This window comes from Eptesicus fuscus, chromosome 7 (genome assembly GCF_027574615.1).
Source record: "Eptesicus fuscus isolate TK198812 chromosome 7, DD_ASM_mEF_20220401, whole genome shotgun sequence".
Lineage (NCBI taxonomy): Eukaryota > Metazoa > Chordata > Mammalia > Chiroptera > Vespertilionidae > Eptesicus > Eptesicus fuscus.
The window spans coordinates 14,213,825-14,232,277 of NC_072479.1; the positions used below are offsets into that span (position 1 = coordinate 14,213,825).

General features: G+C 50.8%; 1 protein-coding gene across 1 annotated transcript in view; it reads right to left on the bottom strand.

The window, feature by feature from the left end:
• CACNA1C (calcium voltage-gated channel subunit alpha1 C) overlaps positions 1 to 18,453 on the bottom strand; it is a 592,062-nt gene that overhangs the window by 44,057 nt on the left and 529,552 nt on the right. Inside the window, exons 31-32 of the mRNA XM_054718756.1 lie at positions 14,065 to 14,148; positions 13,390 to 13,473 (exon numbers count right to left, since the gene is read on the bottom strand). Of these exons, the coding sequence (XP_054574731.1) occupies positions 13,390 to 13,473; positions 14,065 to 14,148 (168 nt within the window). The remainder of the gene's footprint in view (positions 1 to 13,389; positions 13,474 to 14,064; positions 14,149 to 18,453) is intronic.

Below are 18,453 nucleotides of genomic sequence, written 5' to 3' on the forward strand. Positions count from 1 at the left end.
CCCGTACAAGTGAGATCTTCGGGACTCTGTGGATGGAGGTCTTTCTCTGACTGGCTTGTTTCACTCAGCAAAACCCACCACGCATTCTAAGATAGCTGCACTTGCTCTTGCTCTACCCAGCATTGCCGCTGAAGGAGCTGGCAAGCAATGGCCCCTCGGCTTGAGGGGGAGACTGGGTTTTAATTCTCACTGTGGAGGGTCTGAAGAGGTGGCCCTCACCTCCCTCCATAGCAGGGGTTCGTCCTCAGGCTGAGGCTCAGGCGGGAGGCGCTCCTGCTTAGCTACTAGTCTATAGGTGAGAGAGCCGTGGCATGGCATGACCCATGCGTGGAGTTGTGTTGTAAATTGGAAAGCTCTGCACACAATCTAAGATACGATTGCTGACACCCAAGAAGCTGCTCTCATGGGTCTGACTGCTGAGCTCAGTTTGGGGCAGGTGCTGGGGACAGCGGCCACATTGAGTGCCACGCAGCTCTCTGCCCAGTTCCCCAGCTTGATCCCGAAGACATCCCTGCTCTTGGCGGGTGGGGCCGAGCACCTGACTGATCTGACCTTCTGAGCTGTTAACTCTTTCTAGAAGGTCGCGACTTTGCTTTTACCCTCCACTTTCAGATGGCTGCTCTTGTGTTTCTGTTTTTAAGGTACAAAGAAACGTTGTAATGGGTTTTTGAAGGATGAAAATGTGCACAACCAGACATTTGCTTGCAGACTTAAAATATTCCTTTGGCAACAAATTTGTCGGCAAGTTCCCTTTTCCCATAGCAAATTGGTAGGATTTTTTTGGGGGGGAAGGATGGAGATGCAGGGTGAGGCCAGGGAAGAAAAGGGCAGGGATGCTCTCCAGTCATTTGCAGAACACAGTCCCATCTCCATTCTGCTTCTGGAGGAGCACGAGCTGCCGGTTAATCCACAGGCCTGGAAGCTGGGCTCACTAGAATTTGACTAGCAGGCTGCGATAGAACATGGAAACACACACACACACACACACACACACACACACACACACACACACGGAGGGAATTCAGGATGGTCAAGTGCTTGTGCACCTGTGTGAATGGTTCTGTGTTTCCAAGGCTTCAGTGAGGAAGGGAATGGGAGGGTCATACAGAGGTCAATCTATTCTACACACTATGCCCAGGCACTAGGCAGAGTTCCCAGCAGGCTTGGACCCACCCTGAAACTCCTCCCCATCCCATTACTGCTAAGAACCCTGGGCAAAGCTTGAAGGTCCTCTGGGTCAATCCCATCCAAATAGGACCAGAATGAAAACAATTTAGAGAACTCACCTGAGTCACCTGGTCCAAGTGAATAACCCCAGCCATTAAAAAACTTAAACTATTTGTTTTATTGTATTTTACTTTTTAAACACACAGAATGCTTCATTTGGGATGTTTAAAGTTCTTAACTGTCTTTTTTTGGTTGATTTTTAGCCTTTTATAGCTCCCATTTAAGATCTCATCTATTTAAGTCATATTTTATTTCAAAATTTAGTTTTAGGTTTGTTCTAATCACCTTGATCCTATCTTGTTATTTTAATAATATGTATTGATTTAAGAATCCTCATGATACGTCTCTGCAATGGGAGACAAGGAGCAGTCAGGGGAGCTGTGAGGGCAGCAGTGAGTGGGAGGACGGGGGCCTGGGATCCTGCATTGGGCCCCCAGCCCGGTTAATGAGACCGGCACAGTGGGAGAATCACACAGATTAAACATTTTCTCCAGCTTTAGACCATACTTCCCAAAGGGCACGTTTGTCTCTTTTTGCTCAGTCCCTCTACCACCACCCCCAACCCAGCCCCCCAATCTCCTCCCACCCTGACAGCTGTGAGCTTGCTCTCTATCTATGAGTCTGTCTCTACTTTGCTTGTTAGTTCATTAGATTCCACATCTGAGTGAGATCATGTGATACTTGTCTTTCTCTGACTGGCTTATTTCACTTAGCATAATGCTCTCCAGGTCCCTCCATGCTGACTCAGATCCTTCTTTTTTATTGCTGCCTAGTATTCCATAGTGTACATGTACCACAGCCTTTTTATCCACTCATCTACTGAGGTCAGAGGGCACTTTTGACTTGCTGGGGCAGTGTTGCCTGTGAGCCTCACACAAGCCTGTTCTATGTGAGGGGCTATGTTTACAAAGTGCACAGTCTCAAAAAAAAACAACACAAAACAAAACCAAAAACTAACCACTCATAATAAACTCTCAAAGCAATCACGGAATGATTCTAAGTGGAACCAACAGGAAGGAGCCTAACACACAGCCCTTGTTCTCGAGAATCCACAGTTCACAGACATACCGCCATCCCCCAAAGGACATTCCTAGATGACCTGGTGTGGTCATTCCTGTCTTTGGTCCCTTGCCCAGCTGCAAGTGCTCCCCCCCAGCCCCCCCCCCCCCCCCCCCCGTGAGCTGGAAGAGAAGACTGGGCCTGGGCCAGCTGGACCCAGGCACCTGCACTTTCAGCCAACTGTTTATAGTTGGCTACTCTCTGTGACTTCCTAGCTCTCTTGAAAAAAGTACCTGGTGCCCTAACTGGTTTGGCTCAGTGGATAGAGCGTTGGCCTGGGGACTCAAGGGTTCCAGGTTCGATTCCGGTCAAGGGCATGTACCTGGGTTGTGGGCACATACCCAGCAGGGAGTGTGCAGGAGGCAGCTTATCGATATTTCTCTCTCATCGATGTTTCTAACTATCCCTCTCCCTTCCTCTCTGTAAAAAATCAATAAAATATATTTAAAAAAGAAAAGAAAAAACTACCTGGCGTAGGTTCTACATTTTGAGCTAAACTTAGAATTAGTTGGTAGCCTGGAGTCCTTGTGCCATCCGTCTCTGACCCTTTTCCAGAGCTGCTCCCTGTTCCCTGAGTTAGCTGACAGTTTCTCCATCCACGGTCTCCTGGGGAAGGGGGGTGGTAGGACTCCCTGAAGACGTATGCCCGGGAGCCCGGAGACCCTACTGCTCTCCCCTTCCCTAAGAGCCAACGGAGCTGCGCACCGGCCCTGAACATTCTGGCTGAGCTTGAATTCTGCGCTGTATCCACTGATGGCAGGTGTGGAGTGAATGTCTGAGCAACCAGTTTTTTCATCTTTGTTTTCTAATGATCTGGTAACTTTCAAGGTGTTAAAGATGTTGGGCCAATTAACTAAACTTGTTCATGCAGTTTGTACACATGAACTCAGGTGAGTATGCTATAGTGAGGCAGAGGTGGGACATTTTCAGAAAGAGTCCTGGCTAGTGGTCCCAGCTAACAGGTTAAGGGCAAATAGAGAGGAAAAGCCAGTTAACGTACTGCAATTTACATATGCAGATTAGCTTGGTTTGGTATCACCGGCGAGGACCATAGGGGTGGCATGGGGCAGCTGGTAAGAGAGAGTCTCTGAGTGAAGTTTAGGATCAAATCAGAAGCGTTGCCTCAGTGGGTGAGTCGGTTTCTGGAATATCCTCACTGCTCCTGCTCACTGCGGTACTATCTCTAGACCACACAGAGGCTGCTCAGGGAAACCCCGGGATCACAGGAGAGGCAGAGAGATTCTCCTAGAGGAGGGATTTCCCAGGAATATGACATCAGTGGCATGTGCTTCCCAGTTGTTAACATTACCTTGTCTCTCTGGAGAACTAAAAGTTGTCGAAAATAGCTCCTATCCATATAAAAAGGGACGTTCTCCCTCCCCCTGCCCTTCCTCCTTCTTGCACAGCCAGGAGGGGGAAGATTACTAGGGATTTAGGAGCTAGGTGTAGATATATAGGCTGGAATACCCAACAAAGTTGTCTTCCAGAATTCTCTTGAGATCAGTTGGTTAGAGAGCATTTTCAAAAGCTCAGAAGCCTGGGCTGCCCCCTCCTGGCCATGTTGACCTTGAAAGGCAGACTCCCTCGGAGGGACTCCCTCCAGGGAAGGCTGGCTCCCCACTGAGTCAGGAGCAGGGCCCACAGATGGGCTGCCAATTCCGATGGCTGCTGTTGAGGTGATGGCTACAATCTCATGGCCACCGAGCTTCCTCATTCCTCTGAACAGGAGGCGAGGGCAATGCTATTGGAGTATGTGAGTCTTTTACTGGGCACCCTGCTGAAGAACCTTGCTTTTCTTTTTTTTAAATCTTTTGTCTAAAACTTAGGGAGTGGCTGTGATAGAACTGCCATTCCATCTACCTGAAGGGCAGGTTCCAGCTGGCATTGCCTCCATTCCTACCCCACGCCAAGCTCTGTGTCTCTGCTTTCTCTGTCTCTACTCTCATCTCAATTTGATCAGCAAGACAGGATGGCTAGTTCAGTTGTGAGAGCACCGTGGTGTGGTGGAGGGCTGAGCGGTTGGGGCTCTGTTGGTGAAACCCCAGTTAATTTGTGGTCAGAAGACAATTATCAGGCTGGTACATACAGAAAGGACTGGGAAAGGCAGAGCCAGGGGCTTCTAGAAATATCTGACACCAGTGTCATGGCCAGGAGCCAGCAAGTGTCAGTTAATTGGAGGGGGGGTGGTTTCCTCATTATCCTTTTACCTCCTCTTTTAACCAGGAGAAATGAGCACGCAGGGACTAGTGTGGCCTATAGATGTCAGGGAGTTGGGAGATGATGCACCTTAGAGCCACCAGAGATGGCAGCAGGGAAAGGCATGTTTAGGAGACCAAAGTAAAATATGTTTTAACCTGTAACCTTCCAAAGTTGAATTAAGAGCTTCCTTGTTAAGGGAGATGCAAAGTTTAAAGAACCATAAGTCAACTGGGATACAGAAGCTGAGGGTAGATGTCAAAGGCTTTTAGATATAAGCGCAAATGAAGGAAAGATGGGCACTTGAAAGTAATTCTTACACAGAATTTCCCTTTTGGTCTGGAATGAATGGGAGATGTAAACAGATCTGTGGAGGAGGAGTGGTAAGAAGGAAGATGGGGCATTGTGAGGGAGGCAAAAACATTGGACAGAACAGGGCAGGGAAGAAATGAAGATAATAAGCCCAAAGATGACAAGGTGGAGAGTGGAAAGAGCAACACCCCCTCCCCCCATGTCCACCATGTTGAAAATTCCCTGGCTGGCATCTGTTTCTCCAAGGAAAAATTCTAACCAGAGATGATCCCTCATGAATCTTTGTGGCTACAGGCACCCAGATGAAACGCCCCTTCAGAACCTCCCTTGAGGGGACTTTTGGCCCCGAGGGGACTGGTGGGAGGTGCAGGGCATGGATGCTGCTGTCACCTGCCAGGTACTCACGCTAAACGAGACTGATTACCAAATTGCCAGGGCAGCTTTATCTTCCCTGGGGAAGGATGGCCCGTGTCCAGTCATGCAAACAAAAGAAACCCATAAAGAATAAATGGATGAAATCCATTGTCAGCAGTGCTGGCAGCATGAAAGAATTCCATAGGAGGGGAAGAAGGAGGGAGAGAGCATCCCAAAGGACAAAGAGTAGGAGTGAAGACAGAGAGACCCATAAAGGAAACAAGAGGAAGCAGATGATTCCCAAGAAAGGACAGACATGAAGAGTAAATGGGTGTTAACAGAAGTGGCGATGCTTTTGGGGGCACTTCTGGGCATTTCTGAGCCTGCCTGAGCCAGCTCTCACTCTTCCACTAGCTCTGGAATATCCTAGGCCCCTTTGTTTAGAGGCGTTCTGGCAAACACAGCAACAGGAACTTGCTCAGCCTGTGAGACCTGAAGTGACAGACACTGGTCAGACCCAGGTGGCTGGCTGGCCGAACCAAGGAGTGTGTTGTGACAGCTTCCTTCCACTCTTCTGTTTTCGATGAAGGAGAGGGTTGTGTATGGATAGAAGAGAGAGAATAAAGAAGGGAAGAAAATGAGAGGAAACCAAAAGTGAAGGGGCCTTGGTTACAAGGCAGAGGGCACGGGGAGCTGAACTGTCAGATGATCTGACAGCTGAATTAAGAACCCAAATCAGGCTGTCCATCACAAACGAGCAAACAGGTTTCGACGGACCTTTCGGGCCGAGCCTGCGTGCCTCGTCTCAAGGCACCAGCTTTGGGAAACTGGCTGGTACGGGGCTGCTTCGCCAGCCTGGCCGTCCCGCCACACTGCCTCCTGCGCTCCTTCGCTGCCCACACAGCAGCCTCACCCTCCAGAGGCTTTTGCAGTGGCTCTTCCCTTTCCAGCCGGACTGCCTGTGATGGTCACGTGCTGTCTCCCCGCTGGGCAGAGTGGGCTCAGCCACTCTCTCCAGGGCCAGCTTTATGTCCAAGCAGAGGAGGAAACTGCCCCTGTCACACACCTGGAGGGCCGAGGCTGGGGAACTGCTTCCCCATTCGGTGTCATGTTCCCGAAAGTCTTACATGAGACACACTAGATATTCAACCTTTGGGGTGGGCATTACCCTCTCTTCTTCACAGAAAAGGTGGCTGATCGAGCCACCCCCACCTTAGGATGAACTAGTGTATTGGAAACAAGAGACCTTGGTCGCATTCGTCTTGTTGTGGGGATGGATGTCAAGAGGCTGGAGGGAGCTCCGTCAGTGACAGAAGGAGGGACCCAGCAAAGGGAAATGGAGGTGTAGGGAGAGCCTCACCCAGCTTGGCCTGACACCACCAATCTGGCTTTAATTTACCGTAGAAGTAGCCCATGCCACACTGAGCACTGTCATTTAGACAATGTCTGGCGATGTCACTGTTTGAGCCCCTGCACTAAACACGCAGGACTGAGATCAGGGGCCAGGTTCTGGCTCGGCCTTGCTGTTAAATGCTGCGAGAATGAGCGAGCTGTTCCCTGCCTCTCCTCCAGTGTCCTTGTCTGTGAAACTGTGTATCTGGGGCTGCTTCCCAGCAGGTGCTCGTGGAGTCAGTGGAGATGGGCTCAGGCTAGATGGTCTCCAAAGCTGCGTTCTAACATTTTTGGTGACCCCATTTTCTGCCTTTACCCCTCCTCACACCTCTGGGGGGCACCCAGCCCTGCCTTTCTCATGCCACCTGGCCCCTTCTCAGCCATGGCAGGGTCAGGAAAAGGCAGACCAAGAGCCAGGTTGAGGGCCCACATAGGCATCCTAGCTGAAATGTGGAGGGAGGGTCGGCGCATGCAGGCTGAGCATTCTGACTCAACCCCAGGGGGTGGGTGTGCAGCAAACACTCTGTGACTCAGAATGGCTGCTTTTCCCATCATTCTAGGCCCTGAAGCCTGAGCAGGAGCCAAAGTTGCTTCATTATTTTTATGGGGAGCTGGTAAGAGACAGTTACTCAGAGCTGTGGTGGAAAGGTGCCACTGGCTCAGGAGCTGGGGGAGGGAGGATTTGGGGCCTCTGTGTGCTCATCGCTGGACACTCCCTGGAACTGCGTCTCAGGCCCATCTTGTTCCCCCTCCCATTTTCTTCTCAAGTTCGGGCTGTCAGGTGGGCCTGCTTTACAATGGCTTTGTCCTTCTCTTCTGAGTCCCATTAACTAGGCGCACGAGCCCAGGGCAGCCTGGGCCCCCTTGGTCGGGCATTGGCAGCATCAGCGGGCACAGAGAAGTTAGGTTAAGCCTCTCTGCCCCAGGCCGTGATGCTGGGAGTGCACTGAATGAGGTCCTGTGAGTGGCAGGGGCCCTTCAGTGATGCCATGCCCAGGCCAGACGGGCCCAGGGAGTTAGCTAATGGACTCTGTGGAATTGCAAGACTCAATTCTCCCACAGAAATGGATTTGAATCCCAGTCTTTCCACCCATTAGCTATAGGCAAACTGTTCATCCTGCATAAGCCTTGGTTTCCTTCTGCAGACACTAAGCACCGGAGGTGTTAATCTGACTGTGTGTCATGTCCTAGTAGGCTGCCTGGCACATGCTCATCAAAGCCGTCATTCCCTCTTCCCCTTCCTCTCCATCCTCCTCCCTGCCTCCCTTTCTCTAATCAACTAAGATCATAGCCAGGACCAGCGTTACTTTGTTTTCCTGCTCCGGTCACTTCAGTGGGCTAGCGTGTTGCCTCCTAAGCAAATCCTCCTGCTTTTACTCTCGCTGACCTTCTGCAGGAGCTCTCCAGGCCTCACACAATCTCTGTCCTGCTCCTCAACCTGAAGGTCCCTCCAGGCCTCCTCCCGGGAGAATTTCCACATGAGCCATCCCAAAGCCAGGGAGCAGATCCCCATGCAGCCCTGAAGCCTTATGAAAGGAACTCCTCCTCAGAGCTGGAATCCGGCAGGGTAGTGAGCGGAAATGGAAATCTGCCTCACACAACCAGAAAATGTCCCATTCAGAACCCAGGAGTGCTGGAGTCGCAAAGGCCCTCTGAGGCCATCTCCACCTGCCCCTAGCCCCTTTCACTTTCAAGGAAGCTGAGGACCAGAGAATGGGGTCAATTGCTCTAAGTCACATGGCTTAATAGTGCCAGAGCTGGAAACAGAACACAGGCTCTTGATTTGCCATTTGGGAACATTTCCCTGTATCCATAATGCAAGAGTCCAGGCCTCTCAGCACTCTCTATTGTGCAATAATCTTTAAAATACACAACGATAAAGAACAGTGTTGGGAAAGGTGTTGAATGACCAGGGACCCAAATTGATTCCAACTTGGGATGTTAGGGAGCAGTTTCTGATGCTCCAGGAACTTCCATTAACAATCACAGGGCCCATGTCTTGGGCTTTTCCCTCTGGGAAATAGAATTTCAGACCCAAGAAATAAAGGAACACCAGAAGGCTTCCTTCGAGGGACAAGATGCTGCCCTTGGACCTCCCAGGGGACACGGAGGAAGGAAGCCTCCGACTGAGAACGAGGTAAGGCCTCGGAGAAGAGCAGTGGGAGCGAATCCAGCACAGCTCCACACGGTGGAGACTTCTGATCGCCCTCTAGGTGCATTCTGCAGTGCTCAGAGGCATCTCCCAGGGGGAACAGAAAGTGAACCTCAGACTGGCTCTGAGCACCAGACGTCCCGCCCTCCTCGCTGGAGGTCCCGCCCCACTCAGTCCTGTCTCTTGTCTTTCTTTCCGCCCTGGGAGCTCTTGACCACTGTCATGGCTTTGAACACTATCTATACAACTGCAAGCCCCACCCTCAGACTATGTGACCAACTGTCTACCTGCCATCCCCACTGGGAGGTGAAATAGACGCATCCCCATGAGTTCCTCATGCAAACGGGCTCCACCTCCTGTCTTTCCCGGATCATACCAGCTCCATCCTCCCACTGCTTAGGCCCAAACCTCACAGCCATCCTGGCCACCTCTTTCTCCCACTCCCACATCCAGTCTGTCAGGAGATACTGTTCGTTCTATTTTCAAAACAGACTGAGAATTGGACCGTTTTCACCACCTCTATTATTGCTGCTTTGTTGCAGGCTACGGTCCCCTCCCACCGGGGTAATCATGTGCACCTTCTACACGGTGTTGTGCTTCCACCCTGACTCCCAACCGGCCTTGGGAAATGTAAGTCAGTTTAGGGGACTCCTCTTCTCAGAGGCACCAGTGTCTCCCCTTCTTGCTCAGCATAAAAGCCAAAATCTGCTCCCCCTCTCTGGTCCCCTTCCCTCTCTGTCTCCCTGCTCCTTCTGCACCAGTCACAGCTGTTCCTCCTGCCCCCAAAGCCCTCCTCCCAGGTATGTGCATGGGTAACTCCTCACTTCCATCTTATTTGAAATAGCACCTTCCTTCACTGCCTCTTAGCACCTCCGACCCCCTTACACAACACTATTCTTTCCCAAAGCACTTACCAGCTTTCGATGGACTATGACTTCCTTGTTTTCTGTACTCCTTGCATTGCTCAAGGGCGGATTACCCTGACCCTAGACTGCCAGCTCATGAAAAGGGAGTTTTGTTCTGTGAACTGAGGTACTTCAGGTGCCTACAATCATAGCTGGCACACAGAAGGGGAGACGATTAAATATGGTGGAATGAATGAATGCTGGCTCCTGGGATTGGTGGGAAACCCATTTCCCAGAGGGAGAGGTGCCATAGCCTTGTAAAGGCAAGGAGGAAAGAAGGCATTTATGGGGAGATGAGCTTAGATGTGAGGAATATTTGGAAGGCGGTTAGGATGAATATGGCAGTTAGGTGAGGGAAATGAGAGTTAATTTCTGTAGGTTTAAGAGTCAAAGATGATGAGTTAGAGGTGAAAAGTCCTCATGGATCCCTCTGAGGCCAAGGTATAGATAGATTCCTGACAAATAGAACATTTTTCTGGGAATGAGTATCTTGTGATGACAAGTAAGACTAGAAAATTCTGGGAAGGCCTGGAGCGGCCCCAGGGGACACCTGGAGCTGTAAACTTCTTGCACCAGGGAGTGTTCAGACCCAGGAGTTGCCAGTGGCCTGAGGCATAACCTATGGGCAGAGGGACCTACCTCTGAGACTAAGCATTATTGCTTATACAAGTTGTCATCCACAATACTGACTGCTATCCGAGTGCAGGGCTCCACCCAATGTGCGTGGGGAACAGCCCTGCTGAGGCATGGGTATGGGCAGTGGTCAGTGAGCTGCGCCGGCTTTGATCTGGCCTCACCGGTCAACCATCTCCAAGAATCTAATCATATCTGGGAAACAAGGGCTCTAACAGTGCCTGTGGGGCGTAAGTTATAACTAAAGATAATTGGCTAGAGCTGAGGACCTCCCAGCTATTCCAGCAGGGATTTGGCAAAAAATGTCATTGGCTTGGGTGCCACAGTCTCTTCCATTCCACAGCACTTTATAGTTCACATAGAGTTTTAAAATAGATGCTCTTAGTTGAGCTTCAAAACACAGTCCCATAAGATAATCACATTCCTTTGACAGAAGAGGAAACGAAGTCTTCTTTTCCAGAAAAAAGAAGAAGCAAGACTCAGCCACTTGCCAGCTCTGACTTCAGGTCAGCCCTCTCTCCCACACCGGCCCTGCCTGGGGTGTTACATTTGTCTTCCTGGTTCACAAGCCGTTCACTGTGTGGAGGGAAGTAAGCGCCGGGTCTCGGGCGATGCCCCTTGCTCTCCATCGCACACACTGTCCCCGTTTCGTCTCCAGACCCCCCGTCAGTGTGACTCTTCACCTCGGTCTGGAGGAGGAAGAGCCCTGAGCCTGGGGTAAGGGAGGCTGGTGAGAGCTGCATCACAGCTCCCAGGGGGCTGATACGTCATTTTTTTGTGTATACTATCAAAAAACGTATGGTTATTTTGAATATAAATCACAGAACATAAGGACTGAACAAAGCCTGCTGGTGGAAGGACATGTGAGATGCATGTGTTTATCAAAGGGCATCATGGATTAGAGAGGGAACTCGGGCGGGGCCCAGTGAGCGAGGGGCTGGACTCGGCTGCACGGCACAAAAGGACTTAACCTCTGCACCAGCATCTTTAGCGGCAGCTAATTGGGGATAACTTCTGTCTGTCAAACTCGAAGGGTAGTTCAGTTACAGGAGACAAATGCAAGGGTGAGTCGTCAGTAGAAAACCACGTACAAAGGGAAGGGTCTGCATGGCGGCCTTACGCTCCTTCCCTGTCCTGCACCCTCCCACTCTGCCGCCAACATAGCCACTTCTATAGAAATTTACACCCTAAAAGTTTCTTTTGCTTTGTCTTTGCTTTTCTTTTAGAAACACTAACAGTTTGGGGGAAAACGGCAGGTTGAGTATTGATGAGGGAGTGGGTCCTCTCTGCACGCAGGGAGCAGCTTGCTGTCGCTGGCTGGCATTTCCCTGCTGTCTCTCAGGCTCCCAGTCCCTGGCACAGGCCTCATAAGGACCTGCACTGCTGTCTGAAAACTGCATCCTCAGAGGGCAGGGCCCATTGCTGCTCTCTTCTCTGTCCTCTCCTTGAGTTCACCCTCAGTTCAGGGCACTGCATGGCGCCAGCTCTGAACCTGAAGAGCTGGCCTTGACAGACACATGACCAACTCATGGCTCTGAATAGCATCTGAGATACAACCTGGGACATCCAGCCTGCGGAACTGGGAGTGTGCTCAGGAGTGGTGAGGCGGAGTATGAGGGGAGGGGGGCACAGAGCATGTGTAGGAGGACTGGTTTTTTAAAAATATAATCTATCGTTCACTGGAAGAAGTCAAGGGCAAGTGTACACACACACACACACACACACACACACACACACACACACGAGACAAAGACAACTCGGGGGATCTGGGAGACAGAGAGGCAACCAAATCTGGAACCACGGGTGAGTGGAGAGGGTGCTAGAGGCTGAGGGAGGGTATGGTAAGCATGACAGCTGCCTTCAATGTCCATCTGCTGGGAGGGGGCAGACAGGGGCTTTTATCAGGGGAATCAGGCAGATAAAATGACAAGTCAGTTCAACTGATGGGGAGCAAAGTATGGAGGGAGAGGGGATGTGGAACACGTGGGGAGATGGTGGTGGTTGGTAAGGCAGTTTCAAACATCTTTGATCAAAACTGGACAGCATCTACTCCATGCTGTTATTCATGGTTCAGTGCATCAGAGATTTGTGCAAACATTACCAAGTCTCTTAATTAAGGAAAAACTATGACAAAAAATTAACACATGTTAAAGACTAACTGCAGAGGGCTTGCCTATAGATAAAGAGAAGGTTTAAACATGCCAGGTAACAAAAAGACATGTGCAGGAACTGGTAGGAGCTGTATAGGAGGAGGCAACTCTCGGGGAAGGCGGCAGGAGGCCTCGGAGCGCAGGGGCTGGGGTTCTGTCTGAGGCCAGGGAGCCAGGGCAGGGTGTGGGGCGGGAGTGGGGGAGAACCAGGCGGGTACAAGAGTCCATTCCTTGGGTGGGTTCATGTGGGAGGGAGGTGCTGCTGCCCCAGCAAGAGGGAGGAAAGATCTCAGAAGGGCTCTCTCTTGGTGGGTCACCAGCTACCTGGCTCTTTGGCCACTCCAGAGAAGAGGGATCCAAGCAGGGCTCTGAACATGACCAGTTCTCTTCTTCTCTCCCAAATGGGCCTGGAGGGGCCGGGCTGCCTGCATGGGCTGCTGCTGTTAAATCGGACAAAGCCCTTTGAGGGTGAAAGTAATGGGCCGGGCCTTAGGCTGACAATGCAGGCAAAGACCTAGCCTTAACTCCAGTGTCCCACTTGGAGAGAACTCCTTTCCAAGATGCTGTGGGCGGAAAGGCGAGAGGGGGAGAGGCAGAGGTCTGGAGGTGAGTGGAGTGAAAAGAAGTTTGGGTCCCCGCCCCAGCAGCTGCCCAGAAGTTGCAAATGTCCCTTGGTTTTCTCACTCCGTGCTCCCCATAGCTGCATCCTCCTATACAGTGTGAGTCATGCCAGGCTGAGAGTAAAGGGAGAGAGAAAAGGATGCAGCAATCAAAACTTAAAGGAGAGGGAGACCTATCTCGTTCCAAGGTTAAATAAATAATAGAAACATTTTCAAAATAAAGCAACAAGAAAAAAATCCTTCAAACCAATATAAACAAACAAATGAAAACCAGTAAATGAAAATAAGGAGGTGGGGAGGAGAAAATAGGAAGAAAAACAATAAACCGGGGAAAGACAATGAGTGTTAGAGCAGGCACGGACAGTCAGGTCCAGACGCCATGTACTTACGTTTACCTCGGTGATTGCTATATCAACAATGCTACCCACAACAATCAAGGCGTCAAACGTATTCCATGCATCACAGAAATAGTGCTGCATGGGGCAGAGAAGCCGAGGAAAGAGAGAGAGAAGAAAAAAAAAAAAAAAAACCAACAACAAAGGAGAAAAACAAAACAAAAAGGAAGAGGAAAAACAAAACAAAACAAAACAAAGCATGAAAGAAAGGAGAGAAGAGAAAAAAATGAGAAAAGAAAGAGGTTACGTGGGCATAGTAAATACTCTCTTACCACTCTACAGTCCTGGTGGCTCAAACCTGGGTCACCTGGTTTTCGCAGGGTGGAGAGGCCTGACAAAAGCTGGGTTAGTTCAAAGGTTACACCGGGCTGTGGCCACTTGGGAGGGCAGCTGGCGGCCTCCCACCGCCTGCTCCCTCCACTCGGCCAAGCCCCGGGCCCGGCACACGGGGCTGAGCTGGGACTAGTGGGAAAAAAGGAGGAGAGGCTCCCACTTTTTTCCCCTCACAGGACGACGGCAGGTTCAATAAAAAGCATGACTGGAGGGGGGTAAAAACAGGAAATTAAAACAAATAAATGAAAGGAGGCAAAGAGAGAGAGAGTGAGAGGGAAACAGGAGGCAGAGGAAGAGGAAGGAGGAGGTTCCTGGGGAGGGCAGAGTCATACTCACATTAGTTTCACTGAGAATGACGTCAATTATGCTGCCAATTACGATGAGGAAGTCAAAAACATTCCAGGGATCACTAAAGTAACCCTACATAAGGGAGGGGCAGGCAGGATGGGGATTAAAAAGGAATATTAGACAGACAAGAACAGAGCAACAATCACCATCAGAATCACCGTTCCGGCACCTCAGTGTTGCTGCTGGAGTTCCAAACACCCTCTCAGAGCCCAGGAGCCCAGGGGAAAAGGAGGTGCCAGGAGGCGACTAGTCCAATCCTCCTGCCCTGCCTCCCCATGGCCACACGGCTCCCCTTCCTCCAGACCATCCCGCTTCACCACCCTCCTGCACAGAGGCCCTCTTTACTTCCCAGCAGAGCCTGGGGCCAGGCAGCACAAGCTGCCATGGTGCAGGGATGTGGCTGGACTCCCTTTTCAGTCCACATTCAGCATCTCCCATGTCCCCAGTTCTCTTTTTCAGAAGGGCCTGTCTGGAGGCAGGGAGGGACCACAGCTGGATGACCCCTTAGAGGAGAACAGGCTGTGGGCCGATGGGTGATCTGGGAGCTAAAGAAAAGCGACCAGTGTGGTCCAGAAGGGTGGCCAGGTCATCTGAGCTCAGAGGTGCCTCATGTAAAGTTCAGCAATGACAAGGGGACCACATCATTAAAACAATGTCTATAAAAAGCTGGACTTTATGCAGACAGAATGACGGTCACCTTGTTCCAGCTCTGGATATGCCCAAGAATTTTCAGGGGCAGCTCTGTCATGGCAAGGGCTTTCCTGACTGAAAAGAGACATAGTCCAGGTAGGTCTCATAGTTGGGGAGAGCAGGACATGGCCCTAGACAATGCTCTCCTAAGCAACACCTGCCCAGGCTCCTGTCCCAACAATGCCATTCTGATATAGGATCCCACTGAAATGCAGGTGCCACCAAAGTGAATGAAGTTATCAAAGCCTTTCCTGAGAACTGGGTTGATAGGGGTAGTCTGGGTAGAGGGTATGGAAGGCAACAGGATTCTTAGGAAGGAGAGATTCTGGCACAGAAGACGAGGGACAATGTCCCGCTTTTACCACTTTACCCTGCACCTATGGAGTTTTTTACCCCACCATATTTAGAAAAGGGAAGAGATGAATCTTTTTGAAAGACTTTAAGGTACTTGGACAACTGGTCAACTGAGGGATAGGTGGTCTCAGGTTCCCTAGAGGATTCCAGGAGTCCTGGGTGGGCCATTTGCCTATCTGCGAGGTGAGGGATTTAGAGAGCAGTGCTCTGACCACAAGGACATCTGCTCACAGGTGAGGAAACCCTAGGGACAGGAAAGCCACATTTCCCATGGAGTGGAAAGGACCTAGTACTAAAGACATTTGTCTTCCTTATAAAAGGACATTTGCTCTTTTAGTTTTTTAAGAAATGTCTGCAAAGGGGACAAAACAGGACCGGAGCACCTTTGCTGAGCAGGACCAGACCTTTCCTATTCTCTAGCCACCAGCTGGGGCTCCCGGGAGATGGAATTCCAGAGCCTGGCGAGTGGGTCTGGAAGCACTAAAGTTCTCCTGAGAGTTTCCCAGGTCTCTCTCCCCAGCCCTCTAGAAGGCTGCCAACTCTCCCTTTTTATTTTTTACTCACAAGAGCCATGAGTCTGTGTCTTCCATTTCCTCCTGGCTCTATCCAGCTCCCTTAACTTCCCCACTTCCCAGCCATGCCCTCTTTCCAGAGGGATCGCAAGACACGCTGTCCTAGGGCTGTTATTCTTAGTGTGGGAGGTCAGGTCACAGGGAAAGGGGCCTCTCGGTTCCCAGGCATTTCTGCCAAAAGAAAACAGAAGTGCCACTGTGGAGACCTTGCACAGCCAGGCTGGGGAAGCAGAGGTTGGCCAGGGCATGGGTTAGGTGAGGGTCAGCCTGAATACATGGCTTTCTTGTTGGCTTCCCAGAATATTTTTCTGAACATACTAGACCCTTTGAGGGGCCTCTCTCTCTCATTTAAATCAGATGTTATGAGCAGGAAACAACCAATTCCCTCCCAGGTTCTCAGATGTCATTCTCAGGGCAAATGGAGAAGGCTGATTTTGAAGGGTGGAAGGTAAAGAGTGAAGGCCCCAAATGGACTATAAAGATGCATATGTTTTAAAATTAGAATTTGGAAAACATTGGGGGATATCTCTAGATAGGAACACCATCTTTGTGGGTAGAGCTATTTCAGAAAGGAAGGGGAGAAGGTCAAGGGAGAGAAAGGAGAGAAACAGGAACGAGAGCAGAGTCCAGGATGTTCTGCCTCCAGCCTAGAAAACATGGCAATAAAACACGATTTGGGAGTGGGAACAGGAGGAGAGGTAGGAAGGAGGAAGGCTCAGGGCTCAAGAAAGGAGGATGATTGGAGTCTTTGATCCACGAGAGACCTGAAACAAAATGGGTAAGTTGGCCTTGGTCTGCAACACCTCTGAGAGGAGAAACGGGAAAGGAAGAGAGGCAGAGAACAGGCAAAGGCGAGGTTAACACACAGGTTAATCAGCTGGGACACCAGGGGAGGGGCTGAGACCTAAAGGGACCCTGTCAACCTCCTGGGTGTGCATCACGTGTCAACACGTCTCCTGGGTCTCTGTGTGCAGAGACAGGCAGGATGGAAGGAAACACCACAGTCAGTTCCCCCTGGACCACAGCTGCTTCCACAGCTTCATGGCTGCCTGCTACTGGGATGGCTGGGCTCTGTGGAGATCCATGCCTTGTGCCTTGTCCTTGCCCTCAACAGGCTGTGCTGCTGGAGGCTTCTGAATGACTTCTCTGGTCTATGGCAAGCTACCTGGTGGGCCCAGTGCCTGGGCCTCCCTTGGCTACAGAAACCAGCCATGCCCTTGTCGCCAAGGGTTCCTGGGGACCCAGCCCTGAGGAGATCTTTTGCATGTAGCCAGAATGCAGGGGCGAGGGACCATGTTTGTGGGAGGTTGTTGACAGGATCCCTTTAAGAGGCAGCTTTTAACCTTGACCCTTCCACCCACCATCCCACCCCGCTGTCCCACAGCCCATCAGCCTTCCCAACTCTTCCCTGAAGACAGCTTCAGATCCAGCGTTCAGGTCAGCCTCCTCCTCCCACTCTTTCAATTGTCCCTCCCTCCCACCCATTCACACCCACTACCAGAAACAAGGCCCAACGCCTCCATTAGGTCAACAGGTTGTCCAAGGGGGACACCTGGCCAAACCCCTAAGCAGGCAGGGCCTGGGAGAATTACTTTTCCCCTAAACTCTCGGGAGTGTGAGAGCTTAGTGCTCTCTTATGCTCTCTTTCCCCTTCTCCTATTCTCCCTTAACACCCGCGCCCCCCCCCACCCCCACACACACCTATTTTTGCCCACCTCCTTATTTGCTGGAAACCACTGGCAATGTGGATTTTGGGGGTATAATGGAAGAAGGAGGATGAAAAAAATCATAGGTGTTTTTTCTCTTATACCTGCCACTCCTTCTTTCCCTGGTGACAGGTCCCAAACGGCAGAAAAGGCACCAGGGTTAGGGACAGGGTTTTCCTGGCTCTCCCTGAATGGTAAACCAAACCTCTTCGTGTCCAGCTCCTCAGAGCCATGCGGGCCTGATCGTCCAGACGGGATGGTGCTTTCAGGGCTGGAAGACTTTCCCTGCAATCCCTAAACCCTGCAGAATCAGTAGATGTCCCCTTTCGAGATGGGCTCTCCCCTGGCCATCCTCAGGAGGTCTCGTGCTCTCCCCACAGGCTGAGCAGCAGCACCCCTGCGATTGCTCACACCCCAGGGGTAACCCATTCTCCCGAGTGCCGCTGGCCCTCCACTCACGGGCTTACGTGGCTGAGATAACGTAGGCCAAATTGATGCCAGCTTCAGCAAACCATGATTAAGAAGGAAAAATTGTTGCAAAAGTATCATATAATGCATTTCACATGCACAAGAATTTTGGATTTTCCTCTCTTTTGGATTATCTGTGTCCTGATGCACCTCCATCACTGAAGCTATTCCAAGTTGAAAGAGGCAGCATGGTGGTTAAGAACATGATTTCCAGGGGTGGGGTGAGGTGTCTGGGTTCAAATCCTAGCTCTGACACTTATTAGCTGGGTAACCTTGAGCAAATGACATAACCTCCCATGCCTCAGTTTCCCCACCTATAAAGTGTGATAACCATAGGGTCCTGGTGAGGATTAAAAGACAGTAGCATTAGCTACTGTCATGGTTAACCAGAGGGGATCTGTTAGGTAGGATTCACAGGGTTAATCTTGGGGGTGGGACAGCAGAGGGGGAAGGCAAAGCCCAGGTGTCTGTGGAAGGAGGAGGGAAGAGGTCGAAGTTTCTGGAATCCTGAGCTCTCCTTTCGTCTGTCTCTAAGGCCTTTTCTGCCCATCTTGAGTTACTGCTGAGTAGTGGGACTGTCTTGAGAC